A 27,192-nucleotide genomic window follows, 5' to 3' on the forward strand; every position below is an offset into this window, starting at 1 on the left:
TTATCGATACATCATGTCTATGCTATGGAAACGCGTACTGGGACAATCACATTGTGCAAGTGTACCTAATGCTCAAGTGGGTCTGAGGAATAAAGCTGACTTTTAAAATCCCTTCCATTGCCTCTCTCTCTCTCTCTCTCTCTCTAGTCGTCATTTCCAGTGACTTTTTTTTTAAAGTGCATTTTCAAGTTCAGTCACACACAATCACATCAGCAGCCAGTCATGTTACATAAAAGATTCTTCTCCCTGCTGCTTTGCCTTTTTCCCCACCGCTCATCAATCTGCTTTGTACATATTTTCATTTCCAGCAATCGGCTATTCACGCATTTCTTCCTGTAAAAAAAAAAAAAAGTGGTCCCTTGATTATGAGGTATCAATTGTCAGAATTGCGAGGGTTTTTTTGTTAGTACAAGCTCTGAATGACAAAAAGAAGCCCCACTAAGGTATTGAAGCACAATGGAATGCAGTACTTGGCTGCAACCAGCAGAGGCACCATTGTCACAAGTGATGGCACACAGGCCGCATTATTCTGCTTCATACAACTCATCTTCTTCCAATGAATATTTGAAAAACAACAATAATCCAGTCATTCATGATTCATTTTCCACATAAATGATGAAAAAAATACCACGTGGACAAATGTATTGAGACTGATCTCTTCAATCAATTGTTAATCAATCGCAGGGTAGGTTAGCTTTTCTGAGTTGGTGACAGGTGTGGCCAAACGCCACTCATTATACTTTTTGCTCATCATTTTAGTTCTATTACTCCATATAGAATGAAAAATCCTAGAATTCCAATTAGTTCATAGGTCAACCAGCTACTGGGGGCAAATTTTAAACATACCGTAAAGTCCGGTGTATAAGCCGCTACTTTTTTCTTAAGCATTGAACACTGTGGCTAATTAGTCTAATTTGTGGCTACATCCTCATCTCGTGACATCTCCTTTAATTCAGAACTACTACTCATTGTTGAAATACGGTGCCGCTTGCGAGTCAGTGAGGAAACGGTAGCTCTGTCTTTGGCAGAAGCCAATCACGAGCTATCAGTGCAGTCGCAACGAGCTTGCCAAGCCACTGGAAATGGCAGGAGGTCATTACGTACGGTGTTCCCTCACTACTTCGCCGTTTATCTTTCGTGGACTTTTTTAAGTGCAATTTTTTTTAACAGCGTACGAACGTGCATTGTGTTCTGCATCCTTGGGGTGTATTAGAGCGATCTATCGGTGCTCTGTTGCATGTGTCTGCTATTGCAACCAGTAGAGGGTGTTGTATACCCATGTTCATGACAACAACGGTCCTTATTGGCTAAGGGAGAACCCGCCCATTGTGTTCTGCGCCCTGACTGGCTGTCGATCACCGTCAATCAATCTTCTTTGCACCGTTTCCTGTTGTGGTCAATAGTCGCTAGCTAACCGTGTGAGCTGCTTGCTAACCGCAGATAAACAAGAGAAGAAGAAGAAGCTGAAGGAGTAGTATGACGGCAGGAGCAATACGTTTCAACAAGGATACAAAAACGCTGTATACGTGTGAAGTCACTTAATAATTCCTTGTGTGCAACCTAGTAGAGTGATCACTAAACGGAATTTGGACTTTGTGAGAGTTTAAACAAGAGAGAAACGTGAGAAAATGTTCATGCCTGTCTGAGAAAAGTGTATAAAGTGTACTGTGAGGGATGCTACAGCCGTAAAACATATATAATCATTGTAAACAAATAAAACTGTCTACTTCCTGGATTTCACTTATTGGGGCCATTTTGGGAACCTATCCCCCGCGATAAACGAGGGAACACAGTATAACAGTAAAACAACATAACAGCCTGACTCATAGTGTCATCTTACCAAGAACACTTTACTCACAGCACTAAATTCATCACACAGCAACTTAACACTATATAAAACCACAACATGTTGTCAAAGAGGTGCCTCCCATGACGAGCAATGTTAGCTGGCTCAGAACTCATTTTCTCTTTTTAGAACACACAGAAAAGGGAAAGAAATATGTGTTCATGTTTCACATAAGGATTGTGGATGATGGGCAAATTCCAAATCCTTTGAAGGGTTAGAAAACATTTAAAAATGTTTTTGATTCGGACTGAAGTTGATTAAAAAAAACTGAGGGAAAAAAGGAGAAAAAAAAGGTTTTTATAGCAGTTTTTGGGAGAGGACTTTTTTGTTCTCTCTGGATCTCAAAGGGAAGTAAATTAAAGGGACCCCTGAGGTTTAAATCCATTACATTGTTGTTATACGTTAAAATATTAACGTATAACAAAAAAGTGGAGCTTTGGAAGCTAAATTGCTAACATTACACTCACATTTTTAACAGCAACATCATGCTAGGTTAGCCTATTTTAAGATGTGTAGCAAAGCCTGCTTTCGTTTCGGTGTCATGTCTATGAGGAAGGAGGCTTGTCCCTTTATCAAAAGCCTATGAGGCCGTCCACTTACTCTCTCAAAATATCTTTCCTGATAATAAGTGGGTGATGTATTAGTCCATCCGTAGTGTCATTAGGAGCATGCCCCCACGTTGTCAGGCATGCGTACAAGCACGTGGGGGCCACACAAACTACTGAGAATCATTTTGAGTTGCTACAATGACATTTTAGCTAAATGGACCAGTGTGCTGCATCATTTTTTCACTTTCATTTTTGGGGTGTCTTTGATTTCCCCCCTCTATAGGGTGATCATTTTCATTTCTATCAAATGATGTGGCATCATTTTGTTACTAATACATCACCCACTTATTATCAGGAAACATATTCAACATCATTTTTCCCCCAGTTTACATCTGATGTGTTTTTTAAGTGTTCCTCTCATTTTTTTTGAGCAGTATAGATAGATGTTGACATTTTTACTTCCTGTTTTTGGCAAATGTCCCAATACTTTAGTCCATACAGTGTTAAAGACAGCATGCAAGAGTGGAATGAAGGTGCGGATGTTTTCTTGTTATTCCAGAGGCTCCATCCAAGGTGGCTGTGGACATACATGCAGTTACAGCAGTGTTAGGTTCTGCTCTGGCAGTTTGACATGATGTGAAAGACAAGAGAAAGAGGAGCAACAGCAGTAACGTCTCGGATTCTCTTCAGGAACCTGAAAAAAAAACAAAAGTTGGCATTGGGGGGGACGCCAGGGGTGCTCCTTACCTTGCCACAAATGACACATGAAGCAAGAAGAGAGAGGAGGAAGAAAATTAAACAAAAGAAAAGCTCATCAACGTCCTGTTAAAGCGCTGCTGGGTGAGAGGCGAGGATGGGCGTGGCTTCCTGCCGAGCTTTGGCCCCCAGGTTAAAAGTAGTGCAGGGAAAGGTTTTTTTTTTGTAGGCATGGAGAGGGTGAGTCTATTTGCGAGGGTGAACATGCAAGACAGCGCCTGATAGGGGGAGGCAGCCCGCTATAAATGTTTGATTGGAGCCCAGCTGGGGATGCTAAAAAAAACACTTGAGCCGTGTTCAAGTCTCATTTGTGTAGTGTAAAAAATATTTATTTATTATTATTATTTTTTTTACACTCTACACCCAAAAGGTGGTGAACTATGCCTGGGCAGGGCGAAACCAGAGGAAACTCTGGTGGAGGCCCGCAGCGGTCCTGCAAATCGGTCGTACGACCTGGGTATACGGGCAAGAGACTAATCGAACCATCTAGTTTCCCTCAGGATACTGAGTGAGGATACTGTGTACACACACATATATATATATATATTTATTTATTTAACCACTGAGTAATAAAACCCCCCAAAATAATAATAAAACTACAAAAATGACGATAAGTATCTACAGCAGGGGTCACCAACGTGGTGCCCGCGGGCACCAGGTAGCCCCCACGACCACATGAGGCGCCTGCAGGCCTGCTTTTCGTTCAGGTTTTCAGTTAATCATGTGAGAACACTTGAAAGAAAAGTATTGTGAAACATAAGATGTGAGTTGTGGACACCAGCATTTTGTGAATGTTTTGGTAAAACAAGCATATTTGATTTGTTTGGGTTGGAATAAGGTATGAAAATCATTTCCTATGAAAATGAGTAGCTTGCGGCCATTTTCATTTCCTAAAAGTAGCTCTCACAAGAAAAAACGTTGGTGACCCCTGATCTGACCTACAGTATGTCCTTTGAGGGGGCGTGGCAGCCGTGTGACGTCCAAGGAAGTGTAAAAGGAGGCTTGCTATGCTGCGCTTTTAAAAAAAATCATTCTTAACTGTTTTTAAAGTGTGAAACGCGTACCGCTTTATCATAAAAGTAGTTGTCCTTTTGATGACGCACAATGTCGGTGTAGCGTTTAAGGAAGCGCAAAGGGAGACTTGCTATGTTGCGCTTTTTAAACATGAATCTTAACTGTTGTTAACACGTAAAAGCTTACTGCTGTACAATAAAAGGAGGCTTGGTATGTTTTGCTTTGTAAAAATTATTTTTAACTGTTGTAAAAGTGTAAAGCTGCTGCATAATTAAAGCAGTAGCGGCAAAGAAAGCGGAAAAGGAGGCTTTCTGTCTTGCACTTTTCGACTTATTCTCAACTGTTGTAAGAATGTACCGCTGTATAGCAAAACCAGTCGTCCTGTGATGACATAGGACAGCCGCGTAGCTTTCAGTGGAGCGGAAATCAAGGAAAGTTTGCTGCGTCTTACAGTAACTGTCAAACGAGTGCAGAACAAAGATAACCTCTGCATAGTAAAACTAAAAAACTAAATAATGCTCAGCGGTCATCAAAGGGTGTATCATAAAAAAATTCTACTATCCGTCCCTCGAAGACGAGTGGCAGCTCACTCTGATGCCGAAGGGACTGACGCCATGCGCCTGGGAGGCGGGTCTCCTCACATAACGACTTATGGCAGCTGCTGATTAGCGTTACAGTCATGTTGTGCTGAGCAGCCAGGACCGCTTTTGTTGCTGTGCGGCGCCTGTTGTTCCATGAGAGGCCTGCGGTCGCCATCGCATTCAATTTGAGGCTAACATCAATACTTTACGCAGATTGCGTGAGTTCAATGAAAAAGTCACGTTCAATTCATTTTGCTGTTTGCGTTAAGGCAATTATTTTTTATTCTGCACGTGCGGGGAACATGATTGAAAAAATTAACATGAAATAGACATTTCATGTTTATTATGACCGAATATGAACAGTCCATTACGTAACGCGAGGGTATGGGGCCCCGGGAGACGGAACTAGCGCGTTGCTAATTAAAGCGGCGCCGCACATTTCCAACTTTCATCTGACTTCAGTGGGCGAGAACCGGCCCAGCCTCGCATCTTCAGCAGTGCTGACCATGCACCACCACCACAACACCCCCGCCTCCTCTTCCAGTCCCCCGTGCTGCAGCGCATGCACCGGTCCAGTGCCCCCCCCATGCAGCATTCACCAACAGCTCTCAGGCATCCTTAAACATCCAAGCATCTTTTGTTAGACAGAGGAAGGGAAGTACAAGGAAAGGAAAAAGGAAGGAAGGTCTGGGATGATGAGAAAGAAAGAGAATGACCAAAGGATGGAGGAAGGAGGAGATATCGGCACTCCACATGGGTCCAAGCCATGCTCTGAGGCAGTGTCCAGTGAGGAGGAGGATGATGATGTGATGGGGGAGTGAGCATGGCGTCCAATCAGAGCAGAAGGCGACACATGGACCCAAGTGATGATGAGTAGCTGGCCTTCCATCCATTATTTGAAAATGCTTCCAACTCAGAGTGCACTTCAGATTCAAGATTCAAGATTGAAGAGTTTTATTGTCATATGCATAGTAAAACAGCAGTTCTACTATGCAATGACATTCTTATTCTGTTCATTCTCCCAAGAAAAGAAAGAAAGAAGACACAAGAAAAAGAATAAGAACATAAGAAACATAAATACCAATAAATTAAGCAACAACAACAGAAGAGACATTAATACAAATAAATAAATAAACATGTTCACCCTGTCCTTGATGAGGTTGTGTGTTCTTCGTAGGACTCTAGTTTTATAAATGTCTTGCAGTGAGGGGAGGGCTGCCCCAACAATGTTCTGTGAGGTCTTGATCACCCGCTGGAGTGCCTTCCTATCACGTGTTGTACAGTTACCGTACCAAACAGTGATGGAGGCGGTAAGGACACTTTCCATAGTGCATCTGTAGAAGCAACTCAGGATTGTGGTGGACATGCCAAATTTCCTCAGTCTTCTCAGGAAGTACAGTCTCCTTTGGGACTTCTTCCACTTGATTTCATCAACGCCGCCTTCCCACCAAGCACTTTTTTTCCCACTTCAGAATAACAAAGGGGAACTGGCACCCTTTCGGCCCTAAAAGGTCACATGTTTGCAATTTTTTTTTACCACAGATTAGTGCCTTAATAACACAGCTGTAATAGATTTACAGCCCAATTTAAAAGCCCCTCGAAACAGGCCTGTTCAGAGCAGACGGTTTTGGGATCGGCTAACTTTTATGCTAACTCCCATAAACCTCCACATTTTCAAATGCAAAGTGACAAAACCTTTTTCCCCTAGCATTTTCTCGGATGAACAGGACCCCCTACAATCCCTTCTGAACAACCCTGTTCAGAGCAGTCGGTGTTGGCTTTGGCTATCTTTGTGTTTTTTGGGGCCTGAGTGCCAGCATGCAAAGGCCCTTCTGAAGCTGCTATGTTTGTTATTATTACCTCCGCCAAGCGCAAGCTTAAAGATGGATTTATAATTTAACAGCGTGCCCACCCGACCCGCAAGATGGAAAGCCAGCTAAGGCTGATGAAGATGTGAAGTATTGAGGGCGACACGATCAGCCATCATGCTCTGAGCTCCCATGCTGAGAAGGGAAGGAGAAGAGGAGGAGGAAGAAGAAGATGAGCAAAGAGCAGATAGAGAAGGAGGGGGTGGGAGCCACGGGCAGATGGGCGTCATGCCCCAAGGTCGAGCCGCCATGCTACCTTGTTCCACCAGCCCTGCGGTGGTGCCGGCGGACGCAGCCACCGTGGCCGCAGCGACAGAGGCTGGAGCGGTGGTCTGCCTGCTGCCCACTGTCGGCCCGTCCGATACCCGAGCACACATGGGAGAGAGAGGATTACATGGCGTGGATGGGCGGACGGAGGATGGAGCAACAGGAAGTGTAAAAAAGGCGGGGCAGAGAGTGTGTGAAAGGAAGTAGTGGAAAGGAGGGGGGACACAAAGAGGCAGGGACAGAGAGGACTGGTTAGTTTGGAGGAGGCATGTCCACTCACACAGCAGTGCCAGCGTTTGAGTGAGACGCAGAGGACATCTGTCAAACTCAAGGGTCATCAGAGGACGACGTCAGAGAGAGAAAGAGAGGCGCTACTTTTAGCTCTTGTCCCAACACGTCTTCTAATCTTTATGAACATAAATCACTTTCAATTTACAAATACAAAAATAAGAAAAATGTAACAAATTGAATGAAAAAAAATCTGAAAGAAAATGCATTTAAGAAAAAATAAAAGATAAATTTAAATATAGAAAATAATACATGAAATAAAAAGAAATAAATGACATCAAACATGTCTAAAGATAAAATACGTGGTAGTGAGATACTACTACAACAACAAGGAACCTAATGAGTTATGTCTTATTGCTTATCACGTCTACTACAGTATATTATGTAATACGAGTATCTTGGGGGCTATGGGGGTGTTTTTGGTGTCTACACGGATCTAAGAATGTTAAAACCATTTTTAAAAGGTCTTCTATGCTCTAACTCTTAACATTGAATCCTACTTCCCGAAAATTCACCTATCATGGTCGTGTCTGCACTGCTCGGCCAAGTGAGCATTCACTTGCCAATTTATTAGGTACGCCTTGTGTAACGCACGGAAGCGTCAGCGCCGTGATTCAGGTTTGTATAATGTATGACTCATTTACCATTAAATAAAGTCGGCTGTTGTATAAAACACGGATGTCTTTCACATGAATGTGCTACAGTTTCCTTCGAAATGTGTCAAAAGTTCTTCTCTCTCTCTCTGACTCATTCACCTGATGACCTCACACTTCCTGCGGAACGGAGAGAAAAAAACAGGGATTGAGAATGGCCTTGTGTGTGTGTGTGTGTGTGTTACAGTGTGACACAGCAGCAGCAGGACACAAAAAAACACAAAAGGCACAAAGACAGAATACGCAACGTTTGCACATCGGTTCAACTTGCCCACCTGAGCCATCTATTAGCATCTGACACTTCACTGACCACAATCGTGAAAGCAAAGCTGTGTGTTGAGGCAGTGGATAGAGTTACACATGCAGGAGCTTGTCAAGGGACACGATTATAGAAATGGATATACTTTATAGAGTAGAGTAGTCAGTGTACAGCTTGTACCGCAGTTTAGATGTACTATGAGCTGAAAACGAGTCAATACACGGCCAACATTGTCTAATTAGCTGGCAACTTGGCACGTATTCAAGGTATACCACGCTGTAAAACGTCACAAAACCACTAAAATTGCATGTCATGCAGTTTCTATGATATGAGACAAAGTGGAGGTCCAGCGCGGCCACTACGTGGAAATATAAGTTTGTCACCTACTGTGTTAGTCAGAACTGGGCTTCCATGTAGTGCCAAAAGTTGTTAGCATTCAGCGGCGCCGGTTGTTGTTGCCACTGTTGGACATCAGTGGTCTGAAAAAGTGTTTGCCCCATTCCCGATGTCTTTTTTTTTTTTTTGCATGCTTGTCACACTTAAATGTTTCAGATCATCAAAGAAATGTAAACATTAGTCAATGACAACACAACTGAAAACTTTATGCAGTTTTTACGTAAAACGTTTTACTATTAAGGGAGAAAAAACCCTGGCCCTGTGTGAAAAAGTGATTTCCCCCCAAAGCTAATAAGTGGTTGGGCCCCCCTGAGCAGCAACAACTGCAATCAAGCGTTTGTGATAACTTGCAATGAGTCTCTTCCAGCGCTGGGGAGGAATTTAACAGAATTGTTGTCATTCAGTCACATTGGGGGCTTTTCCTTTTTAAGGTCATGCCACAGCATCTCAATAGGATTCAGGTCAGGACTTGGACTAGACCACTCCAAAGTCTTCATCCATTCAGAGGTGGACTTGCTGGTGTGTTTTGGATCATTGTCCTGCTGCAGAACCCAAGTGGCTATCAGCTTGAGGTCACCAACAGATGGCCGGACATTCTCCTTCAGCAGAATTCATGCTTCCATTCATCACAGCAAGTCTTCCAGGTCCTGAAGAACATCACACTACCACCACCATATTTTACTGTTGCTATGATTCTCTTTTTCACACATGGCCATGTAGCTTTGGATTTTTTTCTCCCTTAATAATAAAAAGTTTAATTTAAAAGCTGCATTTTGTGTTCAGTTGTGTTGTCATTGACTGATATTTAAATTTGTTTGATGATCTGAAACATTCAAGTGTGACAAACATGCAAAAAATAAGAAATGAGGAAGGGGGCAAACACTTTTTCACGCCACTGCATTATGCATTATCCACTTAACAACACTGTTAGCAACACTGTTGTTGCTAACAACAATCACGTGACCTGGAAACGCAAGTTTGTGGAAAAGCGTGACGCGCCACTATTGAAACAGAGAGGGTTCTCAGGGTGTTGAGATGTCTCCAAGGATGCACTGGTTTGGAGCGGTCAAAGGTATAGATGTGTGTTCAAGTCAAAGAACACGGCAAGTTGTCCTCTGTTTGGTGGATTTGGTCAATAAGCGGCAGCAAGCACTGGTAAACTGTGGTCTTTATAAGGCTTTATGCTGTGGTACTGTAACAATATACAAAGATACAAAATGTCACTGAAGAAATAAACAGGAAATGACTGTAACTAATATTACACATAAACATAATGATTAGCCAAAGGCACATCAAATACAGAACTCAATAAGGAAATTAAGTCAATATGATGCTTATTAATATAATAAATCACTATACAGTTAGCTTGAATGCTAATGTTAGCATTAATGAACACAAGAGTTACACTGAACAAAAGTGTACAATAGAGCTCACACAGATCTAACAATTGAATTAAAACCTCACCTTTATGCATTCACGCACAGCATTAACTTAGGAAAACTAGGATGAGGCGCAAGGAAGGAGAGGAAAGGTACATCTGCCTGTACAGCGTCGGAGAAGTCATAAGAAAGACGTTTCAACTAACGCAGCGTCACACTACTGCGGTGCATTCACTGACAGCCGAACACAGTGGGACAAAACAACGCTCAAACCTAAACATTATCAGTGGAGCAGAAACAACACAAAACATGGTAAATTGTGGGCTTTCTTACAACTATGAAATAGTTTAGCTGCAGGATTAGCCACAGTAGACCTCATTGACAACTGTTTATTATTTATTTAGAAAGTTATTTTTTGTTATTTATTTGAAATAAACATGTTCCACTTTCATCGTGTTTAAAAATGGCTGTTTTGGCTTTCAAAATAACCCATTTTAGAGTGAGTAGCAAGATAATTGCGTCTTGCCTACAGTCAAGCATGGTGGTGGGTGCATCACTGTCTGGGGCTGCACAAGTGCTGCCGGCACTGGGGGAGCTGCGGTTCACGGAGAGGAAAAGTGACACTGCGACATGGGGAAAAGGACGAGCCACGTGGCCCGAACACACCTGCTGAGGAAGGTGAAGGTGATGGACACCTGAATCCAATCGAGCACCTGTGGGGTGTCCTCAAGCAGGATTAAGGCCGTGCTAGACAACACCGGTGCTCGCACTAAATATTCACACCCACGACACAATTTTGGACATGTTCACTGCGAGGCGTACAGTCCACGGTGGAATTCATGTTTCCTTCAATGAACTGCAACTTCCCTAGTCCCAGCAGCACTCTTGCAGCTCCAGACCACCATCATCTTGCTAGCCGCTTGTGTTACTAGACAATATCTGCTGTGTTGACTCATTTTCAGCTGTACACTGACTGTAGTACTTTCAAGATAAGGATTAGCAAGCTAGAATAAAACGTGAGCTACGATAGGAAAAGGTCCATGTAAACCAGCACATACAAGAGAAACGACTGGACAAGGGGTCTGTCAGCCACAGCCTCTAAAGGCCAATCAGCTCAAAAAGTGTGCTTGAGCTGGAGAAAAAAAAAGACAAAAAAAGTCTAATTTAGACAGCAAACTTGTAGACACTGAAGCAAACAGCGCCTCTGCTGGTTGCAGAGAAGCAGGGCGCCCCATTTTGCCAACAACAATCTACCACCATGACGACAAACTGTTTATGATGCCCACCCCTTATATTAAAAAAGCAAAAAGTACGCTGATTGGTTCCCTCGCTTGTAGTTCTCCACCATTTCTGACATGAAATCCTATGCTGGCGCATCCACTTGGCCTTTGAACACGTAACAAACATATCAGCATTAGCTCACATAGAAACACATCAGACAGATAGTGTGTGTGTGCAGGAGGGGTTGTGTATGAGTGCCTGTGAGGGCCATGCCACCATTTGCCAGCACATCTGATCAATACTAACGATGGAAAGGAATCGCAGCGATGCTCCTCCTAAATGGTGACATGATGCGTGAAGGATGTAAGTCCTCTCTTGGTGTCATGAGCGCATGCAGGCCTGGATGTCAGTTTTCTCTACGCGACGATGCCAGCACAATTTGCTTAGAGAGACTTACCCGAGAAATTTCGAGAGACCAGCATGGTGGTGAGGATGGCTCCCTGGGGAGGGACAGAAAGAAAAGAACAAAAGGTTAACTCTCAGGAGTCTTTGGGAAATGCCGGAGCAGCGTAAGCATCGCCTCACAGACGCTCCCTTTCAACTCGCCGTCAAAGTGCATGCTTCAAAATGACTTTTTAGATAGTGAACATAAACATAAAACCACATTTATGATCAATAATGTTCACCGTGATTTTGTCAGCATGTCGTCACGCTATTTCACATTGTTAAGTGCTTTCGCTTCCAAAGCAAAAGTAAAGCAGCTGGCTGATCAAGCATGAACAGCCGTTTGGTTGCAGAAGGACAACATTCACACTGGAGGTCAGTTCCTATATTTTTGCTCATATGTGACCCGAATCTGACTTTTTCATGTCAGTTTGAACAGTCCAATTCCCATGTTTTCAAATGTGACTCGGGCCTTGTTTCTACAGGGGTGTGAAAAAGTGTTTGCCCCTTCCTGATTTTTTTTTTTTTTTGCACGTTTGCACACTTGATGTTTCAGATCATCAAACAAATTCAAATATTAGTCTGAACACAAAATGCAGTCTGGAAAAGGGTATTATAAAGCCGTTTCTAAAGCAAACCACAGTGAGAGCCATTCTGCAAATTCACCACTTAAAAGGAAAACTGCACTTTTTTTGGAATTTTGCCCATCATCCATATTTGTCTGTTTTCTGTGCATTCTAAAGATATAAAAACATAAAAAAGAGACAGCTCAGTACTGCACGTATGAGACCCACGGATTCCGCCTATTAAGCCTTCTGAAAGCAGCAACAGTGATCCATTTCCATATAAAGTGACGCACATATTAAACAAGCTCCAGCGGCGCCATTGTTATTATTATTATTATTATTATTATTATTAACACTGTTACGCCGATCGAAGTACCTTACTGGCGTATTGACACTTAGCCATAACACACCGGCTAGCAACTAGCTTCAGCACAGACTCGCCCACAGCGTGTCAGCGCCACGCTCACAACGCCTCAGACCACGACAAAAACGTAAGGCTACATATCTGTGCTGACACCACTGCTGCTGTCTTTTTATGCCTGAGTTTGGAAACGTGAACGCTTGGTGTAGGCATTCGTTTCTGTGTTGCCATGTGAAATCAATGCGCCGAGGAAGAAGTTCCGGAAATGCTTAGAATGGTCAAAATAGGCAAAATACTGTTAGTATTACATGTTATCATGAATGTACCTGTTACTGCAGGCTCATAGCATGGGCAGAAAACCAAAAGACCTTGTTGGAGGTTTTTGGAGGTGTTTTAACAGCGGGCTTTGTAGGCGGCATAGGTGGATCCCATTACGTGCACTACTCAGCTGTCGCTTTTTATCTGTTTTTATATCTTTAGAACACACGAAAAGGGAAAGACGTGTTCATGTCTCACATAAAGATTGTGGATGATGAGTGAAATTCCCCAAAAAAGTGCAGTTTTTCTTTAAAATGTGCATCACCTTTTTGCCATGGCTCCAAAAAGTGCATACGGCAGCTACAAAAGGTGCCGTACCGGTGCGTCTGCCAGAGAAGATGTAGCAGGAGGGATCAGTGTTTTCAGCTTAGCAGCTTTCTACCTTATATTTAGCGAGTACTCAAAAAAGCAACTAGCGACAAATCTGGTGACTTTCGCACGTATCGCTCTTCTCAACAAGCAGCGGGTGCTGCTGTGGGCCCCTCCCCTATCCAAATGCACTAGGCGGCTCTGTCTTACAATAAAAAGAAGCTTTATTTTGTATTTCCAAACATACTTGTGTTCTCACTCACTTTTTGTCTCGTTATTCCTCTCTCCTACAGCGTCCATTACTTTACAAGGTGAGCTATACACGTAAACACAAAAGTATGTGAAACCGACAAAAAGTACCCCCGACTCCAAACATTAAAAAGATGAAGTATTGCTGTATAAAGACATTTTCCTGTTTAAAAATCTACTTTGGAAAAAAAAAAAAAAAAGTGTTGCGGCTCATTCAGACAAACAAAACAAACAAAGCCCGGAGCAGGTGTGAGGAGGAGTAATTAAGTGTGAAGTGAAAGAGAATAAAACGAAATGTGTGTGCCAAAGGGAAATATCAAGAAAAGAGATGAGTAAAGCTCATTTTGAAGCATCGTCCTCAAGAGAGGCCTATTTTGGGCAGTTATATAATAAATAATAACCATACTGCTACACATGAATACCTCTCAAAATGTTTGCTAAAGCTCTTATTGGATGTTTCCACGTGTCTTTAAAACACAGTGGAGACTTTCCAACATGAAATGCTAATTAAAAAATAGTGAAAAGACGTACCTTCAGTTTCCTCCTGGCGTTGAACTTCTTCAGGCACTCCACGGTCTCCTGTCTGTGCATCATGGATGCCACCGTGGACCGTTGCTGGGGTCAGAAGAGTGGAATATTAAGGCGAGAGGAGATCTCCATGATGACATCAGAGGTGCGGGAAAGATGTGGGACACTTACGCAGACCCACGGGTGCTTCAGGGCCTCCTGGGCGGTGATCCTCTTGGCCGGGTTGATGGTCAGCATCTGGTTGATCAGGTTTTTGGCCTCAGGGGTCACCGTGTCCCACTCTGGAGAAGGGAACTAAAAGGCAAAAGCAGACCATTAAGTGAAAATATGAGAAAAATGAATTACTATGAATAAATCTGGTGTTTTTTCGCATAAAAGGGAGTAGGCAAGGAAATGATGTCACATTAAAACTGTTAAGGCTGTCCATCGGGTTCAGGTTATGAGGTTAAGTCTCGAACTGGCTGGCATGCAGTCAAAAGTGACCTGAGGGGGGGCAGCTTCCACCCCCTAAAATATGAATGAGATGACTGAGTTACGCAACAGCTGCCAAAAAAAGAAACAGCGGCACAGCTGGCGAGAAGGGAGGGAAGGAGAAACGAGACGAGAGGAAGTTCAAGGAAATGAGAGGAGAGAGGGAAAAAGAGGAGAAGAAATTAAGCGTGAGGGAACGAGAAAATGAAAGACGAGAGAGCAGGAAGAGAGAGAAAACACAAAGAAAAGGGTAAGCAAGACGAGAGCAGACAATAAGAAAACCAGGAAATGAACAAGGGGAAGAGAAAGTAAGGAAGTAATAAATAAGGAAGCCGAGAAGGAAGGAAGTGAATGAAGAGAAAAGCAAGAGGAGAGGAAGCAGGGAAATCGATGAAGAGGAAACAAGAGGAGAGGAAATGAACCTTGAGGAAACGAGGAAATGAAGCAGGAAAAGCGAAATAACACGAGGAAAACGCAAGAAGAAGAGAGCAGAGAATAATAAAATGAGGAAATGAGGAAGAGGAAGAGGAAGAGGAGGCGTGAGTAAACAAGGAAGTAATAAAAGAGGATATGGAGAGAAAAGACCAAAGAGGAAACTAAACTAGGAAGAAATGAACAAAATATGTGAAAGGATATCTTGACAGGCCATGTTAGGAAGTGAGAGGACACAAGGACATGGACAGAAAACCAGGAAATGAAGAAAGAGGAAGCTGGGGAGACAAAAGGAGGAAATCACCAGTGAGGTCGTAAGAGAGGCGGAACCTGGCAAGATCATGTGAGAACACAAACGGCCAGAGATGGAATGCAATCAAAGAGGACGCTAGAAAGAGAAGGAGGAAAATGGACAAAGAGAATAGGAAACTAAGGAAAAAAAGAGGAATTGAACAAAAACAAGCAAAAGGATAGGAATCTTGAGCGGGGAAACAAAGAAAGCTGGAGGACACGAGTTTAGAGATAGAGGAAGCAAAAGACGATGGCGCTAGAGAGAGGAAACAAGGAAATGAACAAAGGATGCAAGAGAAGGGGGAACTAGCAGGATAAAATGAGAGCGCGAGATAAGCGGAAGCCAAAAAATGGAGGAAACTACAGAAAGAGGAAAGAAGGAAGTGAATGAAGACAGACAACAAGGAAGCGAGACGAACAAGAGGAAAGAAGAAAGAGAAAGAAGGATGAGAAGAAATGCGAAGCAAACAGGGGAGAGGAGGAGAGGCTCTCACGTCGTAGGCCCCAGCCTTGATCTGCTGGTACAGCTTGTGCTGGTCCTCATCCCAGAACGGAGGGTAACCCACCAGCAGGATGTAGAGGATCACCCCTGTGACACACGCAAAAGGTACATTCTTGTTATGACATCACACACTGTGGTGCCGTCTGGCAAAGCCATGCTGCGTTTATGTCAAGCACGTAAAGCACAGAGTTGGTGTGTCCAGCTCACCGCAGGCCCAGATGTCCACAGGTTTGCCGTATGCCTCCTTCCTCAGAACCTCAGGCGACAGGTACCCTGGTGTGCCTGCAAAGCCTGCACGCAAAACACAATGCATGAAAATGCACACACTGGTGTACACACTGTCAGTAAATAGAGAGAAAACAAGGAAAAGAAGGACAAAAAGTAAGAGTGAGAGGAAGCCGGAGAGAGAAAACAAGGAAATGAATCAACGGGAAGCGGGAAAAGTTCAACGGAGGAAGACAGGAAATGAACGACAAGAAAGCAAGCTGGGAGAGAAAGCTAGAGAGAGAAAACAAGGAAATGAATGAGGAGGGTGCAAAAAGGGAGAGGAAACTAGAAAGAGGAAAGGAGGAAACTAAGGACAAGAAAGATAGAGGAGAGGAAGAAAGGAAGTGAAAGAAGAGAAAGCAAGAGAGAAAGCTGGCTGGATGAAATGAGGAAGTGAACAAAAAGGAACAAAAAGGGACACAGAACTACAAAGAGGAAAAGGGAAAATGAACAATAAGCAAACAAGAGGATACAAGAAAAGGAGAGGAATCAAGAGTAAAGGAAGCTGGCAAGAAAAAACAAGGAGAAGAACAAGGAGAAAAGGAAGCAAGAACACGCAAGAGGAGAGGAAGCAAGGAAAAGAATGTAGAGGAAGCAAGAAGAAAGGACGCTAGCAAGTGAAAACAAGGAAATGAACAAGACTGCAAGAGGAGAGGAAGCTACAAAGCCGTAGAAAGGAAATGAAAGATGAAGAAGCAAGGGGAGAGGAAGCAAGGAAATGAATGAAGAGAAAATAAAAGGAGAGGAAGTGAGGAAATGAGTGTAGAGGAAGCAAGAAGAAAGAAAGCTAGCCAGTGAAAACAAGGAAATGAACAAGAAGTGTCCAAGAGAGGAGGAAGCAAGGAAATGAATGAAGCAAAAGCAAAAGCAAAGAAAGCGAGGAAATGAATGAAGAGGAAGCAAGAGGAGAGGAAGAAAGGAAGTGAATGAAGAGACAGCAAAAGGAGGAAGTGAGGAAATGAAGAGGGTACAAGAGGAGAAAGAGGAAGGACATGGATTTAGAGGAAGCAAGAGGAAGTGAGGAAAGAAATAAAGACGAGAAGAAATGAATGAAGAGAAAGCAAGAGGAGAGGAAGCAAGGAAATTAATGAACAACAAGCAAGAGGAGAGGAAGGAAGAGAAAGCAAGGGGAGAAGAAGTGAGTAAATGAAAGAATAGAAAGCAAGAGGAGAGGAAGGAAGCAATTGAATGAATGAAAACAAGGAAGGAAGGCCGGAAGGAATTGAATGTAGAACAAGCAAGAGGAGAGGAAGGAAGGAATTGAATGAAGAAAAAGCAAGAGGAGAGGAAGCACGGACATAGATTCATAGGAAGCAAGGAAATGAATGAGGAGAGGAAGCGAGGAAGTCAAGAAAAAGGATGCAAAGGAAGGCAACTGTGAAGGATGTGAAGGACACGACAGGCCAGCTCAATGTTCTTCCTCATTGGTGCTACAAGGTTCCTTGCTAAGCTACGGCTGCATGTGATGGCTGCTGTCAGCTTCACGTACCAAACCAGGCCTGCTGGTCCCCCTGCACCTCGATGGCCAGACCAAAGTCTGCCAGCTTCACTGCTGCGTTCTTGCATTTGCTTGCCAGGAGCAGGTTCTCTGGCTGTGGGAAAGGGTGGGAAAGGAGGTTAGCAAACACGTACAGCGCATCCTCCGCCTTGCCACCAAGACGGATGCTATTTAAAGACACTGTTCTGACACAAAAGAGCAATCTGTGCTTTTTATTCCCTGCCTCACACGGTGTGCTGTGTTTTATAGGCTCAGTCTCTGTGGCCCACATAATGTAGCCAACCTCATTATTCTCTGTCAGCAGAGACTCTAATAATGGGCTTCTATTCCCACTGGCCCCCCACATTGCTCTCCATCCCACATGGAAAATAAAGTACTCTTATATTGAAGATGACTGTATAAAGCCACATTCCAGTCTATGACCACAGTAGAGGGTTTCACTGCCCTTACAACTCATTTCTACATCTAAGTGCAATGATTTTGCAACATTTTTTCATGACAAAGCTGAAGGTATAAAAAATGCAATCATTTCCACAAGACAAAATAACTATTCTGCAGCGAGCTAGACACATTTCACACCTGTCATTGGCAAGAACAGTCAGAGAGATCATCTGCAGTCTGGGTCCATCAACGTGCTGCCTTGATGAGTTACCCACTAGATTTCCACAGTCTGTGCTGAGCAGTGTGCTACCACGACTCACACGTCGATTTAACATCTCTTCAGACTGGAACATTTCCAAAGGCCCTAAAAGCTGCAGTCATGAAACCTCTTCTGAAGAAGAGCAGTCTTGATGCCACAGTACTGCACAACTATCAGCCCATATCAAGCCTGCCCTTCTTGGGAAAAGTCAGCTTAGTTACTTTCTCCTCGCTAACGATGTGTTTCCAATCACCTTGATCAAGGTGACAGATGATATCCATCTGGTTAAAAAACTGGGTGGGAATCTCCGGTGCTGCTCTAAACTGGTTCATGTCCTATCAGGAGGACAGGAAGTACTTTGTTGGAATTGGTAACTGTGTCTCAGAGCAAGTGGCTGTGACCTGTGGGGTTCCCCAGGGGTTAATCCTGGTACCCCTATTGTTCAATCTGTACATGCTTCCTTTAGGCCAGCTAACACGCAGCTGCAATGTGTCCTACCACAACTATGCACACGATACTCGGTGAACATTGTCCTGCAGATTTACTTTTGTCACTACATCAAACAGATCAGTGTGTGGATGTAAAAACAACTTTCTCCAGCTGAGCTCAGGTAAATTCAGACAACAAAAGGTGAATCATTGTCTTTGGCCCACAGAAACAAAGAGAGAGTTTGATTAGCCAGCTTGAGACGCTTTCTCCAATCATCAGGTTAGAAATCTAGGGGTAATAATGGACTCAGATCTGAACTTTAACAGCCACATTAAATCAATAACATCAGCTTTTTACCACCAAAACATTGCCAAAATCAAGGGAATAGTGTGTAAGGCAGCTTTAGAGAGACTAATCCATGCCTTTGGCTCCAGCAGGCTAGACTACTGTAACAGCCTTCTCACCGGGCTCTCTAAACGAGCAGTAAAACTGCTACAATACATGCACAATGCTGCTGCTCGAGTCCTGACCGGAACCCGGAAATATGAGCATATTAGTCCAGTACTCGGGTCTCTGCACTGGCTTCCTTTCGTTCAGAGAATAGACTTGAAAACAGCTGTGCTTGTGTACAAGTCTTTTCATAGTCTTGTACCAAAGTGCATCTCTGACATGTTAGAGCCACATTAAGCATCTCCAGCTCTGACAAGCTCAGGAAGTGTGGTCCCCTGCGGGTGCCCAGAGTCAGGACGAAACACGGTGAGGCTGCGTTTCACTTTTATGCTGCCAAAATCTGGAACAATCTTCCAGAAGTTGTGCGAGAATCCTTAACTTTGGCAATGTTCAAATCCAAGCTGAGAACACTTCTATTGAACTGTGCACACATCAACTGAAAGTATTTTATCTGCACTCCTCATTTTTCATCTTCATGGAATGATTTATCAAATGTCATGTCATGATTTTAGAAGGATTTTATGTTTTTATGAAATGATTTCATGATTTTACCCTTCTTTTCTGTAAAGCACTTTGAATGAGCTTGTGTATGACTCGTGCTCTAGAAATAACCTTGCCTTGCCATAGCATGTGTGCTTTATGGGCTAATGAACCCAATGTCAGTTAATTCAATGCAAAAACCCTTATATTTATTGATGCAATACATCAATGGACAATTTTGCCCAGTAATTCTGAAATGGATGTAGCCTGGCTAACGTTTCCAATGGGATTGTCAGCGTCTTCACACATTGCTACAAAATCTTCAACGCATTTTTTGTTATTTTTTCATGACACTCTTATTTTGTTTCCACAGTTAGACGACATGTGGCAAACGCCGCTCTGATTTTGAAAGTCGGAAGTGTGTCCTGAATAAACGTGCTTCTCGTCTTTTTCCCCACTCAGAACCTGCGCGTCGTAAAACGCGCCGTACATTAAAGCGGTAAAACACAACGCCGTGAAAGTATACTCATCCCGCCCGAGTCACACGCACACAACCGCACTGGCATGCTAAACTAAGCTAACCCAGCTAGCTTCCAATCATGCTCTGTAAGAGGAGGTTCCGCCAACTTTCGCTGGTGTTTATCGCCATTTCGACCCGTTTAGTTCCGGAGGAGGTGGTTTAGTGTTTGTTATGAGTGTGCAATGAGTGGTCCGCTCGTTCTCACAGCTCATTAGCATTAAAGCCACAAACACACAAAACAACTTGTTCCCAGTACGGTTTGTTAAAAGCACTTTGAAACTGTCTAAAGATTTTAGACGACACACTTTTTGTGGCACTTCTAACACGTATTTAACATTGATGAAAAACAGTAGCGGTAACAGTAAAGGATCCTTAAAGGTACAGTACAAACAGCAAATCTATATCTAACATACAATCTATATCTGCAGTGTGAGTGTCATTACCTGATCAATAAACACAATCAAAAGCGCACAGGGGGTCTGATAATCAATAGCCAACAGTCACGTCTGACAAGTTGAGCTGAGTAATGAACCAGAGGTGTGATTGAACATCCTCCCGGGCCACATTCAATGGATCTATGGAGCCAAAGTGGTGCCCAGAACAGCAATGAATGTACTATTTGCTGCTTTATGGGATCTCCTCAGACATTTCTAGTTGCATTATTTTCTACAGGTAAAAAAAAAAGATTCAGTTATTGATCATGCAAAGAGCGACGCATGAACCTACCTTCAGGTCTCGGTGCACCACGCCCATTTGATGGCAGTGAAGCACCGCCTCCAGGATCTGCTGGATGCAATGACTGCATGCAAAAAAACAGACGGCTAGTTAGTTTTACATTGATATTAAAGATCATAAAAATATTATATTGCAATAGCTATTATTTATTGTTGAATGTAAATGTGAAATTTTGTATATGGGATATATATATACTGCTCAAAAAAATTAAAGGAACACTTGGAAAACACATCAGATCTAAACTGGGGGAAAAATGATGTTGAATATGTTTCCTGATAATAAGTGGGTGATGTATTAGTAACAAAATGATACCACATCATTTGATAGAAATGAAAATAATCACCCTATAGAGGGGGGAAATCAAAGACACCCCAAAAATGAAAGTGAAAAAATGATGCAGCACACTGGTCCATTTAGCTAAAATGTCATTGTAGCAACTCAAAATGATTCTCAGTAGTTTGTGTGGCCCCCACGTGCTTGTACGCATGCCTGACAACGGGGGGGCATGCTCCTAATGAGACTACGGATGGTGTCCTGGGGGATCTCCTCCCAGATCTGGACCAGGGCATCCATGAGCTCCTGGACAGTCTGAGGAGCAACCTGGAGGTGCCGGATGGACCTAAACATAATGTCCCAGAGGTGTTCTATTGGGTTTAGGTCAGGTGAACGTGGGGGCCAGTCAATGGTATCAATTCCTTCATCCTCCAGGAACTACCTGCATACACTAGCCACATGAGGTCGGGCATTGTCGTGGACCAGGAGGAATATTGTTCATTTTGGACATTCAACACACTCACGCAGTACATTACAACAGGGAGACACTTTTGAACATCGGCAGGGTTCACCATGAACTTTCATTTAGCCTCTCAGACTTTGCCTTTCTTCTGCGCCGGGACAACGCAGCAGCCTGCGGGCCTAGTGAGCTGAATACCCGGCGAGCAAAGCATCCGAGGCGTAAACGAGGCAAGCGAGCCGGCCTGCATGCTAGGCTAAAAGCTAGAGCGACTAGGCCACCGCTACCAAGCCTGCTGCTAGCCAACGTCCGCTCTCTTGAAAACAAGATGGACGAACTACGAGCAAGGATTACAGCTCATCGTGAGATCAGGGAATGCTGTGTGCTCACCTTCACAGAAACCTGGCTGACGGAGGATATACCGGACTCGGCGATCCAGTTGGAAACATTTGCTGCTTACCGGGGAGATCGGACTTTAACGTCTGGTAAACACAGAGGTGGCGGCGTCTGTGTTTACGTAAACAAACGGTGGTGCACAGACGTACAGACGATGGAAAAGCACTGCTCGCAGGACATTGAGCTGCTGATGGTGAAATGCAGACCTTTTTATTTGCCTCGTGAGTTTAGCGCTGTGTATTTAACTGCTGTTTACATCCCACCACGAGCTAACACTGCTAATGCACTAGGCCTCCTGCATGACATCATTGATAAACACGAGACCAAACACCCAGACGCTGTATTTATTATATCTGGCGATTTCAACCACTGTAACCTCAGGACTGTCCTCCCCAAATATTACCAGCATGTGAGCTTTCCCACAAGGGAAAATAACATCCTGGACCAAGTCTACAGCAACATGAAAGGTGCTTTGAAGGCTGTTCCAAGACCCCACTTTGGTAAGGCTGACCACATCTCTATATTCCTTTATCCAACATACAGACAACTTCTTAAACAAGCTCCCCCTGTAAGTACAGCAGTTAAAGTATGGAATGAAGAAACTGATCAAGTACTTCAGGACTGCTTTGGCTGCACAAACTGGGATGTGTTTAAAACTGCAGCGGGGAGGGAAGATTGTACTGTTGATTTGGATGAATATGCTTCTGCTGTTACTGGCTACATTAGCACATGTATAGAGACTGTTACCACCACCAAGTATTACAGAAAATACCCTAACCAAAAACAGTGGATGAACTGTGATGTAAGGGCTAAGCTATGTGCTCGTTCGACTGCATTTGTCATGAGCACCGCTGATGACTACAAAAAGGCCAGATATGACCTGAGGAGGTCCATACGAGAGGCCAAAAGACAGTACAGACAGAAGCTGGAGGGCTACTATTTCACCTCAGACCCTCGGCGCATGTGGGCGGGGCTCCAGCACATCACAGACTATCGACAGCGGAGTAGCGTAGCCACGTCCAGCCAAACCACACTTCCAGATGAGCTGAACGAGTTCTATGCCCGCTTTGACACCCAAACTCCTGAGGAGCAGAGAGGGTGGCTGGACTTGGGGAGCACACAGGACTCACCTCTCATGGTGACATCAGCTGATGTGCGCAGGGTTCTGAACAAAACAAACCCACGAAAAGCAGCAGGCCCAGACAACATCTCAGGACGTGCACTTCGGGTTTGCTCATCAGAGCTAGCTGATGTGCTTGCTGACATATTTAACCTGTCGCTTGCACAAGCATCTGTACCGACCTGCTTTAAGTCCACCACCATAGTGCCCGTACCCAAGAAGAGCAACGTGACCTGCTTGAATGACTATCGCCCTATAGCACTCACTCCTATTGTAATGAAGTGCTTTGAAAGAATAGTCATGACCCACATCAAAAAGAGCATCCCGGCGGCAACTGTGGACCCTCTACAGTTTGCATGTCGCCAGAACCGGTCCACGGATGATGCAGTCAACACTGCCATCCACACAGCCCTTTCTCACCTACAGGGCCAGGACACATACGTCAGAATGCTATTTATAGACTATAGCTCTGCTTTTAATACAGTCAGCCCCCACAAACTCCCAAATAAGCTCCTCACACTTGGCCTGTCTCCCTCCCTCTGTAACTGGGTGTTTAACTTTCTAACAGGCAGACCCCAGTCAGTCAGAGTCCACAATCGCACATCCAGCTCAAGAATTGTGAGCACTGGGACCCCACAGGGGTGTGTGCTGAGTCCACTCCTCTACACGCTCTTCACCTACGATTGCGTGGCCTCCCAGAACAACACCAGCATCATTAAATTTGCGGATGACACTACAGTCATCGGACTGATCACTGGTGGTGTTGAAACATCATACAGAAGAGAGGTGGCGGACCTCATAGCTTGGTGTCGTGATAACAATCTCCTTCTCAATACAGATAAGACTAAAGAGATGATCATCGACCCAAGAACAAGGGAAAAGGAGCCGTATAGACCCCTGTTTATTGATGAGACTGAGGTGGAGAGGGTGAAAACCTTCAAGTTCCTTGGCACACACATCAGCGAGGACCTCACCTGGTCTCACAACACCCAACAAATTATGAAGAAGTCCCAAAGGAGACTGTACTTCCTGAGAAGACTGAGGAAATTTGGCATGTCCACCACAATCCTGAGTTGCTTCTACAGATGCACTATCGAAAGTGTCCTTGTTGGGGCAGCCCTGCCCTCACTGCAAGACATTTATAAATCTAGAGTCCTACGAAGAACACACAACCTCATCAAGGACAGCACACATCCACAACACTCATTATTCACACTCCTACCGTCAGGCAGACGCTACAGGAGTTTGAAGTCCAGGACCACAAGGCTGGCAAACAGCTTTTACCCACAGGCCATCAGGCTTCTCAACGAAGCACTCGCACACGCCACACGCAACACACGCACACACTCATAGCACTTTATTTATTTATTTATTTATTTATTTATTTGTATTATTTACTTGTATTAATGTCTCTTCTGTTGTTGTTGCTTAATTTATTGGTATTTATGTTTCTTATGTTCTTATTCTTTCTTGTGTTTTCTTTCTTTTTTTGGGAGAATGAACAGAATAAGATTTTCATTGCATGGTATAACTGCTGTTTTACTATGGACATTACAATAAAACTCTCTTGAATCTTGAATCTTGAATCTTGAACCCAGGTCCCACTGCACCAGCGTAGGTTCTGACAATGGGTCCAAGGATTTCATCCCGATACCTAATAGCAGTCAGGGTGCCGTTATCTAACCTGTAGAGATCTGTGCGTCCTTCCAGGGATATGCCTCCCCAGACCATCACTGACCCACCACCAAACCGGTCATGCTGAATGATGTTGCAGGCAGCATAACGTTCTCCACGGCATCTCCAGACCCTTTCACGTCTGTCGCATGTGCTCAGGTTGAACTTGCTCTCATCAGGGAAGAGCACAGGGCACCAGTGGTGTAGTTGCCAATTCTGGTGGTCTATGGCAAATGCCAATGGAGCTCTACGGTGCTGGGCAGTGAGCACAGCGCCCACTACAGGACATCAAGCCCTCAGGCCACCCTCATGGAGCCTGTTTCTGATTGTTTGGTCAGAAACATTCACACCAGTGGCCTGCTGGAGGTCATTTTGTAGGGCTCTGGCAGTGCTCATCCTGTTCCTCCTTACACAAAGGAGCAGATACCGATCCTGCTGAGGGTTGAAGGACCTTCTATGGCCCTGTCCAGCTCTCCTGGAGTAACTACCTGTCTCCTGGAATCTCCTCCATGCGTCCAGGTACCGCAGTGATTCCCTGGTCCAGATCTGGGAGGAGATCCCCCAGGACACCATCCGTAGTCTCATTAGGAACATGCCCCCACGTTGTCAGGCATGCGTACAAGCACGTGGGGGCCACACAAACTACTGAGAATCATTTTGAGTTGCTACAATGACATTTTAGCTAAATGGACCAGTGTGCTGCATCATTTTTTCACTTTCATTTTTGGGGTGTCTTTGATTTCCCCCCTCTATAGGGTGATCATTTTCATTTCTATCAAATGATGTGGCATCATTTTGTTACTAATACATCACCCACTTATTATCAGGAAACATATTCAACATCATTTTCCCCCAGTTTAGATCTGATGTGTTTTCCAAGTGTTCCTCTCATTTTTTTGAGCAGTGTATATATATATATATATATATATACATATGTATATATATTGTGTATAAATAACGCCCATTTCTCTAATAAACTACTCTGATACATACTATTTTAATTCATAAAAATAATATATTTACACATATTTTATATATTTGTGCTATTTATTTTTTTTATAAGAATATACAATGTAATCCACATAATTTTTTCTCCACACAATAACACAAATTGTATTATTTGTGGGAAGAAAAAAATGCAAATTATTTTTCCTGAAAGTATTTTTTCACAGAATACCACAAATTGCATTGTGTCAAAAAATAAAATGTGGCTGATGTTGTATATTCTTATAAAAAAGTAAATAAGACCAAAATATATTGTATTAATACGTGTAAAATATTAAAATAATATGAATATATGATAAAATAATGTGTTGTGTATGAAATATAATACAAAGACATTAGTACAAATATCTACAATTAATGATTTTGAATTAAGTATCATTACGTTTTTATAATTTAGCAATTTTTATTTAGGGAGAAAATAATACATTATTATTATTATTTAATTATATATGTGTAAATATATTCTTGATATAAAAACTATAGCCAAAAAATACGTCTGCACAACCAAAGGCCTACACGAGCAGACAAGTCAACAAACGCCCCCAGCCACTATTTGAGGAAATACGTGTTTGTGCTGAGGATCAATACGTCCAATTCTGCCTCCCCGGTGGCAGTCTCATGTCGAAAAGCTGCTGGATACTAAAAACACACACACCCAAATGTCAAAACAAAAGCAAAACAAGCCAGTCACGGCGCATACCTCGAGGTCTGACTCGTAGGAAACAAAAAGGGAAGACCCATAAATGCATTTATTTAAAGGGACATTTCCTGGATCCAGCTGTGGGAGATGTGGACTGCATGAACACACACACACACACACACACACACACACACACACACACACACACACACACACAGAAACACTATGGGCTGTTGTGGATGTGACACTGGGTGTGAATTAAAGCTAGGCCATGCATGTAATGGCTGCACACCCACAAGTTCATCACAGTTCATGCAGACCTAACATTTCATACAGTCTATCTAGTATGGACTGTATCTATCTAGCCATCCATCTACAGTATGAGCCTGTTGACAGCTCCTTGCACTAATTGGCTACTGCAGACGAGATAAGGGCCCCTTGCTGGCGTCCGCGTCAACAAAAAGAGGCCTATTAAAGTGAACTCCTTCTGTGTGCGCCACAAATAACAACTCATGATAATGTACAGTACAAAGCTGTGATATTGGACTTTTTTGTACGCCATGTTGTGCAGAAAGGACATTTTCTTGGTTGCAGCCTCTAATTTTGAGCGAGTTACACACACACACACACATATATATACACTGTACATATACATATATACATACATATATACATATATATATATATATATATATATATATACATACATACATACATACATACATATATTATATATATACAGTCAAAACTGTCTTAGCGGCCACCTTTACAGAACGGCCACCTGCCTATAGCAGCCACTGAAAAATCCCCCGCAGCAAATGTACATGTTATAGACCCTGTGTATAGCAGTCACCTGTCCAACGCGGCCAGCGGCCACCCATTTTGTCTCCCTTGGTCAATATCTGACCGCATTTAGCAGCCAAATTACCAACTCAAGTAGAAGCTTCATGCACAAAAAAGTTTTGTTTTTCAATCAATGAAGGCGTCGTGTGTAGACTTTAATTACTGAGTCCTAGCTCAGTCACAATCATTCACAAGATCCACACAAACTGTCAGTT

General features: G+C 43.4%; 1 protein-coding gene across 18 annotated transcripts in view; it reads right to left on the bottom strand.

The window, feature by feature from the left end:
• The window catches only part of LOC129179575 (calcium/calmodulin-dependent protein kinase type II subunit beta), a 73,723-nt gene that overhangs the window by 25,100 nt on the left and 21,431 nt on the right, over window positions 1–27,192 (bottom strand). For 10 of the 18 annotated variants that reach the window (XM_054772990.1, XM_054772986.1, XM_054772992.1 and 7 more), the window contains exons 6-12: window positions 20,558–20,630; window positions 17,304–17,406; window positions 15,755–15,838; window positions 15,540–15,634; window positions 14,023–14,145; window positions 13,855–13,938; window positions 11,534–11,576 (exon numbers count right to left, since the gene is read on the bottom strand). In XM_054772990.1, coding sequence (XP_054628965.1) covers window positions 11,534–11,576; window positions 13,855–13,938; window positions 14,023–14,145; window positions 15,540–15,634; window positions 15,755–15,838; window positions 17,304–17,406; window positions 20,558–20,630 — 605 coding nt within the window. Of the gene's footprint in view, window positions 1–6,869; window positions 6,960–11,533; window positions 11,577–13,854; window positions 13,939–14,022; window positions 14,146–15,539; window positions 15,635–15,754; window positions 15,839–17,303; window positions 17,407–20,557; window positions 20,631–27,192 lie in introns of all 18 variants that reach the window. The other 8 variants (XM_054772975.1, XM_054772979.1, XM_054772978.1 and 5 more) reach the window with 1 other exon arrangement.

Source organism: Dunckerocampus dactyliophorus, chromosome 4 (assembly GCF_027744805.1).
Source record: "Dunckerocampus dactyliophorus isolate RoL2022-P2 chromosome 4, RoL_Ddac_1.1, whole genome shotgun sequence".
NCBI classification, from domain to species: Eukaryota; Metazoa; Chordata; class Actinopteri; order Syngnathiformes; family Syngnathidae; genus Dunckerocampus; species Dunckerocampus dactyliophorus.